The following is an 11,571-nucleotide window of genomic DNA, read 5'->3' as shown; positions in this document are numbered from 1 at the left end:
GATTACGTACTTCAAAATAATTTAAAACACCATATTGTCACAAGCATACAACAGAGTGTTTAGGCTGGTTTATTTAATAATGTATTTGAACTTATGTAATTTGCTCTCCATGAATTTAACAAAATCAATATATATATATATATATATACTACCTCTTTAAATAGCAAGGAGGAAGCTCAGGGTCTTATAATACTAAAATCTGGGACTAAATACCTTGGGCAGAATATAGATCCCATTGTCAAGCTTTGTGGTTATAACACACACACATATATATATATAGATATATTCAGATGTTTACATTACCCAACTGAGAAGGACACAGTCTTTTCTTTCACTCTCACAGAGAAAAACGTAATTTAAGAAAAAGGTATATACCTATATATATATATACGTAGTTCAAATCAAATTTTACAAACAAATTACAGTAGTCCAATTAAAGTCTTTAGAGAAAAAACAACAACTAACTTTTTCTTAGTTAAATTTATAAATACAATAAAGATACTAACATCAGTATTGTGTAGCAAAAAACATTTCGTACACTGCTACGGGTATTGAAAAGTTGTGACATATATCTTTCAATAAAAAATGCATTGTGAAAGTCCTAATAAATATTATTTAATTTCTCTTGTTTTACCGACATCTATGAGAAGACAGAATGACGTACGTGTATTCACTGCATATCTAGATATGCAGTGTAAATATTATGATTCACTCATACTTGTCAGTTGAATTGATCGTAAAATTAGTTTAGGGTTAGAAACAAAAAGTGTTTCTTTCTTTAAAATAACTTTCGATTATTTCTGTTTGCATAAATTGAAATGGCAGGGTGTTTAGATAATATTCACATTAACAGACCAGAGTGGCTGGAATTAGGGGAAAAGAGAAATGCTGTGGCTTCTATTGGAGCTGGAACAATGGTAAGCAAATGTACTTAAAACTGTTGACGTTGAGTTTCAAAGATGCGTTTTAAATTGTAACGGGGCCATATTATTGAATCTTAATTTACTGGAGACTTAAGTTAGTTTAGATTAGGTTAGTTACAACATTTGAAATCAGTCATTACGCAGAGTGACAGACTATTATTAATAGTGTGATGACTAATTTCTATTGATGCTCTAATGTAAAAATAATATTCTAATTATAGAAATAAAGTAGCCTTTTTGGAAGTTTTAAAAAATAGTTCTGCTACTAGTATAATGTTACTGTTATAACAATATTCATCCAGTTCAACATGCTAGACTTAAACTGTTCAACTTTTTGCTAACTATTGTAACTAACCTGATGAATTTTATTATTATTCTTACATTCTGTAGTTCAAATCAAATTTTATAAAAAATTTGCAGTAATCTATTCAAAGTCTGTAGAAGAAAACAACTATTAATGAAACATTAATAGTAATGGTTAAAGTTTTTATGCAATATATATTTATATTATAGATTATGTGTACTTTTATTATGAGAATTATTTTGCTTTATTACCTTGTTGTGTTACACTTACATTACTTCCAATTCATTCAAGTTCAGTCCCAATTTTGTATTTATAGATTTTGTGCATTTTAAGATTTAGCTCATCAATGTATTTTTTTTATAATTATTTAAAGTAATGGTGGAAACTTTATATAACTTCATCAAGGTTAATATAGCTACACTAAGATAATGATGAAATATAATACAACAACAAAAATGAGATATAAAAGCTTTAACTAACACTCTGATTATCTTGTCATCGAGACAACAGCAAAAATGAAGAAGCACCAGCTAGGGCTGGTTTTAGACCTGCATCTGATGTTGAAGATTTTTATGATAAGATGGAAAATTGTGGAAAAATTAGTATCCTTATTAACACAAAGTATATTGTACTTGAATTCTGAATCATGATCAATGGTCCCATTGGAAGGTATTAAAGTTACTAAGGAAGAATTTCAAGCTATTGACCTTAAACATAAAATGGTTTTGGGAAACTTGTGATGGTGAAGTCTTATCACCTATTAGAAAAATTACAGATGTAGAAGAAAGATTGGATGACATTGAAGATAAAACTGAAAGGTTTAGAATATGTGTGATATGTACTTTGGTAGAGATGAAAGAAAAGCTGTGGTATTTTGTATTCAAGAAGTCCCAGATGATGGAGCAAGTAATGAAACTAGAATGAGTTATGACTTACATGAAGGTGTATCTCCAGACATGGAGATAAAGGCTGATCAGATTGAGAAAATATATCGTATAAGGAAGAATAATGATGATTTCAGTTGGCCAAAGATGAAATACTTAATTTTTAATGCTGTCAAAGTTAACAAAAAATGCTAGTGCTAAAAATGAATGGAAGAAAATAGTGTTTGTTCCTGATCTCACTATAAAAAATGTGAAATGTCAAATAAATCATATAATGAACTGAAGGATAGGCAAAGGCAGGACAAATTCAAGGATTAAAACAGTAAGGTAGTCACAATGAACACCAGTACAATAAGATAGTTACAATGAACACCAGTACAATAAGGAAGTCACAATGAACACCAGTACAATAAGGTAGTCACAATGAACACCAGTACAATAAGGTAGTCACAATGAACACCAGTACAATAAGGTAGGTCACAATGAACACCAGTACAATAAGGTAGTCACAATGAACACCAGTATAATGGGGTAGTCACAATGAACACCAGTACAATATGGTAGTCACAATGAACACCAGTACAATAAGGTAGTCACAGTGAACACCAGTATAATGAGGTAGTCACAGTGAACACTAGTACAATAAGGTAGTCTGAACACCAGTATAATGAGGTAGTCACAATGAACACCAGTACAATAAGGTAGTCACAATGAACACCAGTACAATAAGGTAGTCACAATGAACACCAGTACAATAAGGTAGTCACAGTGAACACCAGTACAATAAGGTAGTCACAGTGAACACCAGTGCAATAAAGGTCACATGAACACCAGTACAATAAGGTAGTCACAGTGAACACCAGGCACAATAAGGTAGTCACAGTGAACACCAGTACAATAAGGTAGTCACAGTGAACACCAGTACAATAAGGTAGTCACAGTGAACACCAGTACAATAAGGTAGTCACAGTGAACACCAGTACAATAAGGTAGTCACAATGAACACCAGTACAATAAGGTAGTCACAAGAACACCAGTACAATGAGGTAGTCACAAGAACACCAGTACAATGAGGTAGTCACAATGAACACCAGTGCAATGAGGGTAGTCACAATGAACACCAGTGCAATGAGGTAGTCACAATGAACACCAGTGCAATGAGGTAGTCACAGTGAACACTAGAACAATATGGTAGTCACAATGAACACAAGTGCAATAATGTAGTAATGATGAACACTAGTACAAAGGGGTAGTCACTAAACATAAAGTGGATATACAATGTAGGGGATAGTGAACTGGACATAAGTGGATATACAATGTAGGGGATAGCGAACTGGACATAAGTGGATATACAGTGTAGGGGATAGTGGAACTGGACATAAAGTGGATATACAATGTAGGGATAAAATGAACTGTGACATAAGTGGATATACAATGTAGAGATAGTGAACTGGACATAAGTGAATATACAATGTGAGAGATAGTGAACTGGACATAAGTGGATAGATATACAATGTATGGATAGTGAACTGGACATAAGTGGATATACAATGTAGGGGATAGTGAACTGAACATAAATGGAAGATATACAATGTAGGGGATAGTGAACTGGACATAAGTGGATATATAAATGTATAGAGATCTGAACTGGACATAAGTGGATATACAATGTAGGGATAGTCAACTGGACATAAGTGAATACAGTGTAGGGATAGTCAACTGGACATAATGGATATACAGTGTAGGGAGATAGCAGCTGGACATAAGTGGATATACAATTATGAGGATACGAACTAGACATAAGTAGATATACAGTGTGAGGGGTAAACTGGACATAAAGTGAATATACACAGTGTAGAGGGATAGAACTGGACATAAGTGGATATACGTGTGGCAGATAACGAAGGAACTGGACATAAGTGGATATACAGTGTAGGGATGAACTGGACATAAGTGGATATACAGTGTAGGGATAGCAAACTGGACATAAGTGGATGTACAGTGTAGGGATACTTGAACTGGACATAAGTGGATATACAGTGTAGGGGATAGCGAACTGGACATAAGTGGATATACAGTGTAGAGGATAGCAAACTGGACATAAGTGGATATAGTGTGGGGATACGAACTGAACATAAGTGGATATACAGTGCAGGGGAGCGAACTGAGCGTAAGTGGATGTACAATGTAGGGGATACTTGAACTGAGCGTAAGTGGATGTACAATGTAAGAGATAGCGGAACTGAAGCGTAAGTGGATGTACAATGTAGGGATACGAACTGACATAAGTGGATGTACAGTGTAGGGATATGGAAACTGAACGTAAGTGATGTACAATGTAGGGGATATGAAACTGAACGTAAGTGGATGTACAGTGTAGGGATAGCGAAACTGAGCATAAAGTGGATGTACAATGTAGGATAGCGAACTGAGCGTAAGTGGATGTACAATGTAGGGGATAGCGAACTGAGCGTAAGTGGATGTACAATGTAGAGGATAGCGAACTGAGCATAAGTGGATGTACAATGTAGGGGATAGCGAACTGAGCGTAAGTGGATGTACAATGTGGGGATAGCGAACTGAGCGTAAGTGGATGTACAATGTAGGGATAGCGAACAAAGAGCGTAAGTGGATGCACAATGTAGGGAGATAGCGAACTGAAGCGTAAGTGGATGCACAATGTAGGGGATACGAACACAAGCGTAAGTGGATGCACAATGTAGGGGATAGCGAACTGAAACGTAAGTGGATGCACAATGTAGGGGATATGAACTTGAAACGTAAAGTGGATGCACACAATGTGAGGATAGCGAACTTGAACGTAAAGGTGGATGCACAATGTAGGGGATATGAACTGTAAGCGTAAAGTGGATACTGCATAAAGAGGATAGCGAACTGTGAACGTAAGTGGATGCACAATGTAGGGGATAGCGAACTGTGAACGTAAGTGGATGCACAATGTAGGGATAGCGAACTGTGAAAACGTAAGTGGATGCACACAATATGAGGGGATGAACTGTGAACGTAAAGTGGATGCACAATGTGAGGATAGCGAACTGTGGCGTAGTGGATGCACAATGTAGGGATAGCGAAACTGTGAAACGTAAGTGGATACTAATGTAGGGGATAGCGAACTGTGAAGCGTAAGTGGATGCAATAATGTAGGGATAGCGACTGTGAACGTAGTGGATGAACAATGTAGAGGATAGCGAACTGTGAACGTAAGTGGATGTACTGTAAGGAGATATGAACTGTGAAACGTAAGTGGATAACAATGTAGGGGATAGCGAAACTGTGAACGTAAGTGGATGTAATATAGAGATGCGAACTGTGAAGTAAGTGGATGTACAATGTAGAGAATAGCGAACTGTGAACGTAAGTGGATGTACAATGTAGGGAATGGCGAACTGTGAGCGTAAGTGGATGCCACAATGTAGGGGATAGCGAAAGAACTGTGAACGTAAGTGGATGTACAATGTAGAGATAGCGAACTGTGAACGTAAGTGGATGCACAATGTAGGGGATAGCGAACTGTGAAGCGTAAGTGGATGTACAATGTAGGGATAGCGAACTGTGAGCGTAAGTGGATGTACAATGTAGGGGATAGCGAACTGTGAACGTAAGTGGATGTACAATGTAGGGGATAGCGAACTGTGAGCGTAAGTGGATGTACAATGTAGGGATAGCGAACTGTGAGCGTGGTGGATGTACAGTGTATGGGATAGCGAACTGGACATAAGTGGATATGCAATGTAGGGGATAGTGAACTGGACATAAGTGGATATACAATTATAAGGAAAGATAGCACTGAATTAAGGAGGTGGGATTAGTTTTATATATATATACATAAAAACATAATATTAATTTTGAGCTAAATGATTACTTGAATAACCACTTTTTGATGAGTCTCTGTGGCTGACTTTAATTTTAGATAGTTTACAGGCATGGTTTTGGTAATGATAATTTACTGTTTGAGCAGATAAAGTGTTGATTTCAAGTTGGGAAGGTGTATTGATTGTTGGAGATTTTACAAAATATTGTCTGAAACAACATGCAGGGTGTGGGTAATGCATCTCTCTAATATATTTACTTCTCTATTTGTAGAATAGATAATTGTATCAGGATATACATGAATTTGGGAATGTGACATTCTCAGCCTGCTAGATTTACTGATAACAAAAACAATATGTTGAAATACATAATCTAAATATTATGGAACCATTAAGCAAGAATGACCATTCAGTAATTGTTTTTTTATTATAGTGTGAGTTGGGCTATAGTTGATTCTTCTAAGCAAGAAAAACTAAATTATTACAAATGTAGCGAAGAAAATATAAAAGTACTAAGTTTGGAGTAAGATGTATTGTGTGCAGATAGAAATATGGAAGAAACATGGACTATTTTTTAGTGATAAATACAGTAATTCCATAAATGTACCAAAGTATAACAGTAATAATAAAACAACAGTGATCCTGCTAAAGGTGTTGGGGATAAGCGTGTGCTTGGTAAAGATCTAAACTTACTAAATATAACAGGTGTTGGGGATAAAGCGTTTGCGGTGAAGATCTAAACTACATACATAACAGGTGTTGGGGATAAAACATGTGCTTGGTAAAGATCTAAACTTACTAAATATAACAGGTGTGGGGGATAAAACATGTGCTTGGTAAAGATCTAAACTTACTACATATAACAGGTGTGGGGGATAAAACATGTGCTTGGTAAAGATCTAAACTTACTAAATATAACAGGTGTTGGAGATAAAACATGTGCTTGGTGAAGATCTAAACTTGCTACATATAACAGGTGTTGGGGATAAAACATGTGCTTGGTGAAGATCTAAACTTGCTACATATAACAGGTGTTGGGGATAAAAACATGCTTGGTAAAGATCTAAACTTACTAAATACAGGTGTTGGGGATAAAAGCGTGTGCTTGGTAAAGATCTAAACTTACTAAATATAACAGGTGTTGGGGATAAAACATGTGCTTGGTAAAGATCTAAACTTACTAAATATAACAGGTGTGGGGATAAAACATGTGCTTGGTAAAGATCTAAACTTACACATATAACAGGTGTGGGGATAAAACATGTGCTTGGTAAAGATCTAAACTTACTAAATATAACAGGTGTTGGAGATAAAACATGTGCTTGGTGAAGATCTAAACTTGCTACATATAACAGGTGTTGGGGATAAAGCGTGTGCTTGGTAAAGATCTAAACTTACTAAATATAACAGGTGTTGGGGATAAAACATGTGCTTGGTAAAGATCTAAACTTACTAAATATAACAGGTGTTGGAGATAAAACATGTGCTTGGTGAAGATCTAAACTTGCTACATATAACAGGTGTTGGAGATAAAACATGTGGCTTGGTGAAGATCTAAACTTGCTACATATAACAGGTGTTGGGGATAAAACACGTGCTTGGTAAGATCTAAACTTACTAAATATAACAGGTGTTGGGGATAAAGCGTGTGCTTGGTAAAGATCTAAACTTACTAAATATAACAGGTGTTGGGGATAAAAGCGTGCTTGGTGAAGATCTAAACTTACTATATATAACAGAAATTTTGCAAAATGTGTAGAAGTAGAAATCACGCCGGAAGTGTTATAAAAGAATAAAATGTAACTGGAAAAACTTGTTGAAGTTATAAAGATTAGTAAGAGATCTTTTTAAAAACATGTCAATAGAAGCATCAATAAACCTGGCAATAGGGTAGTTAACACTAATGGATATGTGACACAGAATACTGAGGAAACAGCACATGTTCTTCATGAATATTTTGTATCTCCGTTTTAGATAGAATGGATAAGGATGTTTAAATTTTGAATAAGGCTGCGGGTGTTTGTTTGGGACTGAAAAGATGAATGAACACAATGTGAATGATGATGGTTACAATAAAATGAAACTTTAAATTTGGTTGTAAATGAAGGTGAGGTGTTTCACTTGATGTATGTTTTCTTATAGCAAAGCAGTATTGGGCTATCTACTGAGCCCATTGAAGGAATCAAACCTCTGATTTTAGCATTGCAAGTCTATAGATTTACCACTTTACTGTTGGGGGTTTACTTCATGAAGCAGATAAATAAATTCAAAGCCATTGTACCTGATGATATCCACTTAAAGATACTGAAATTGGTAGCAGTTGAATTGGAAAGCTTTTAACAGTAATTTTTAACAAGTCTCTATAGTCAGCAAAACTACCATGTGACTAGAGATTTGCTGTGTTACAGTTTGTAGAAGGGAGACAAAAGAAACTTGCATTAAATTGTAGACTAATTTCTCTACGCTTTACAGGTGGTTAAATTATTAGAGAAAGCTATTAGAAAAAAGGATAATGGACCAGTTAGAAAGATAAATGTAAATTTCGACTTGCATCATGAATTTGTACCAGGAAGATCCGCGTTTATCAATCTGAATGAGACCTTAATAGGCTGGACATTGCTATATGGCAAGAGTACATCATTTGAGTTATATTTCTTGGCTTGAGTAAAGCATTTGAATCTGTTCCTTGTAGAAGAGTACAACTTGTGTTAAATGATTATGGCATTGTAGGAAATACCTGTAACTAGATTGAAGCACATTTCATTAATAGATTTCAATGTATCTTGGTCAATGGAGAAAAGTCTGGGTGAAAGGTTATTAGCAATGTTCTCCACGGCTCGGTGCTCAGACTGATCTTGTTTGCTCTGTTCATTAATGATCCACCTTAGACTATCAACTCATCATGTGAAGTTTTGCTGATAATTTTAAAATATATAATTCAGTAAGAACTGAAGACTAATTTGAACAGTTAAGGTCAGATCTTAAGATATTAGCAAATTGTCCAAGGGAGTGATGTTGGATTTTTAAAGTTAAAGTGCAAGGTTATGCATTCTGGCATAAGTAATACCACGCAAGGTTATTTCATGAATGGGGTTAAGCTGCTACAGATACTGAAAAGGATTTAGGGATATGACATTCTTCAGACAGTCTTTTGCCATATTTCAGAAGCTACCAAAGAGCATTCAAAATATTGGAACTGTAAGATTTTCCATGGAGTTTCTCGATGCAGATACATTTTGATATTATATAAAACAAAGGAGTTCTTCACAAGACAGGAGAATGTTTTCAATAGAAATGTGCACCATTAGTGATCGAAATTAACATAATTATTAATTTAAATGTTAATGTGATTTGTTAGGCAAATAATTATTTGTCTTTTATACTGTATTTTTGGTGTGGTTTTAGTAGGAGGCCAAGTGAGATTTTTCCTAATATTCTGGTGGCCTGATCCTCTTGTGCCCACTGTTTTATTTAAAATTCATGCTGTGCTTATTGTGGTTTGGCACTGAAAGCAGATGCACCTGGCTGTTGTGTTATGTGCTAAATATAGGATTGTATAAATAAAAAATTGTTATTCTGTACTTGAATTCCATTCAAATGCATTCAATATATATGTATCATTCTGACTTATTAGTACTGTGTATTTGTTTCAATAATATTGAATGTATATGTACATTGTTTGGTAAGGAAAAACCTTGAAAAATTAGTTTTATTGTATTTTTTATTTTTCAGTTCTTTACAGGTTGGTGGATTATTTTGGATGTAGCAGCTGGATACCCTCATATGGAGGACTTTCACCATGCTTATCATGTCTGTGGAGTTCTTGGTACAATATCTCTGTTCATGTATGTATACATCACTGTTAATACTGACCAACATGATGTTAAGGTAGCAAAGAAAATAACACACAAATATGACATTACTTGAAGATTTCACTGGGGTTAATAAGACTTATGAAAGCAGAAAATTGGTAGATCAGTAGAGATGAGATTCATTATTAAACATTGTTATCTAACCTCTGATAATTAATTTTTTTTTAGTTTGTTTATTTGATGTGAATTAGTTTTATTTGAATTATACAAGCGTAAGTGTTATGCGATGTAATAACTTTTTTAATTTTTAATGCTTTGGTGAGATCTTTGGAAGTATGTATGCTTGGGTTGAGATTAATTCAAATTAGAATTTGGTTTCACAGTATGGGAAAATAATTCTGTTTGAGATGGTTTCAAAAGCCAAATATATTGCAACTTTCTTTAACGGTTATGTCTGGTAGTTAAGATTCTATCACTACATTGTGGTTCAAAAGCAAATGAGAAATTATAGTGCACTTGGTAAGATTATATATAATCTAAATATATATATAAAGAAAAAAGGTATATGTTAAGTATGAACAAATTATATACAACTTGATGAAGGGAAGTGTTTGCATGGTGGCATACTGTTAATTGTTAAATATAAAGAAAATGTTCACATTCCAATCCTTTAAATGTGTCCCTCTGAACATTTTATGTCAATCAAAGGAAAAGTGAACAATGGAAATAAGTTTGAAGTAAATAACACCTGAATATTTAATCAAAGCAAATAGTGTAATAAAATTTAAACTTTGGATTTATTTTTCATTTTAAAGTAAATAACACTTATAATAGCAATATTAAGAATTTGTTAATAGTATTTTAAATGCCATTAAAAGCAGTGTTTGAGATGCAAATCTCTAACTGTAGTTTACATTTTTTTCAGCTAAGTGTGTTGTCTGCTTTAATCTTAACTGAATAAGTTGAATATCAGAAGAATGACACTTTGCATTTCTACCTCAACGTTTAGATACAACCTTAATATGTAATCCTTTCTTACACAGCCAATGTGATTTGTCATTAGATATGAAGGCAGGAAAAAACTGTGGATATTAGGAGAACATGCCACACAATGCAAGCCTAGTTACACTCAATGCTGTTAGAATAAAACTGTATAAAGTGCAAGCGTTAAAACATCAGACATGTAGAATTGATATGAATAAATCATTATTTAACATGTTTTCTAGATAAATATGATAGTATTCCAATTGTAGTTTACTTCCACGGTTATTACTATAAAACCTCCTATGTGAGAGATGTTGGGGCTTCAATGTTTTTTAAATTAAATGTATTATAATTTTTCTCGTCTTTCTTACAGTTAATATTGTATGTGGAACTACTAAACAAAAACAGAACAAACAGTTCTGAAAGGGCATAACCACAGTATTTTGTACATGAATACAATTGAAATGTATGAAAATTAAGTGTAAAATTCTCTGTCAGAAACAGTTATAAAACTTTAGCGTTCATATTGATTTAAAGATTTATTTCAGATGTTCTGAAGTGGTGTGTTTTGACCCCATGGAGAGAGGGTGGGTTGTGGGAGTTTCCAAAGAAAATGAAATAGTGCAACATATATCAAGTTTTTTTGTTTTCTTCCCTGATTGATGGCTTAAAAAACAAACAATGCTAAACATCTGGTATTGATACTAACTGATGGCAGAGAACAGACAGCCATTACAGTGGAGCGCCGTTATCGCGGTATTTGGGGGTCAATTTGCTTGCTTTCCACAGCTTAAAACCTTTGTGACTGAAAAAAGCGACCAAGTCACCAACAGG

At 34.3% G+C, this 11,571-nt stretch overlaps 1 protein-coding gene across 1 annotated transcript; it reads left to right on the top strand.

Annotated features, from left to right (window-relative positions):
* The first annotated feature begins 707 nt into the window (after positions 1-707).
* On the top strand, positions 708-9,868 carry LOC143242370 (transmembrane protein 50A-like). The gene is made up of 2 exons (XM_076485725.1): positions 708-917; positions 9,674-9,868. Exons 1-2 carry the CDS (start codon positions 819-821, stop codon positions 9,866-9,868), a joined length of 294 nt encoding a protein of 97 aa, XP_076341840.1. The 5' UTR covers positions 708-818.
* The last annotated feature ends 1,703 nt before the right edge of the window (positions 9,869-11,571 follow it).

The sequence above is a fragment of the Tachypleus tridentatus genome, unplaced genomic scaffold (assembly GCF_004210375.1).
Source record: "Tachypleus tridentatus isolate NWPU-2018 unplaced genomic scaffold, ASM421037v1 Hic_cluster_2, whole genome shotgun sequence".
In the NCBI taxonomy this organism is placed as follows: domain Eukaryota; kingdom Metazoa; phylum Arthropoda; class Merostomata; order Xiphosura; family Limulidae; genus Tachypleus; species Tachypleus tridentatus.
The sequence above is the reverse complement of the archived record's forward strand: the minus strand, read 5'-3'. Positions and strand labels throughout refer to the sequence as shown.

Excerpts from the sequence above, each read along its gene's own strand:
- LOC143242370 (XM_076485725.1), top strand. The coding sequence starts at position 819 with ATGGCAGGGTGTTTAGATAATATTCACATTAACAGACCAGAGTGGCTG. Across the intron at positions 918-9,673 it reads CTATTGGAGCTGGAACAATG|TTCTTTACAGGTTGGTGGAT; the intron begins GTAAGCAAATGT and ends TTTATTTTTCAG.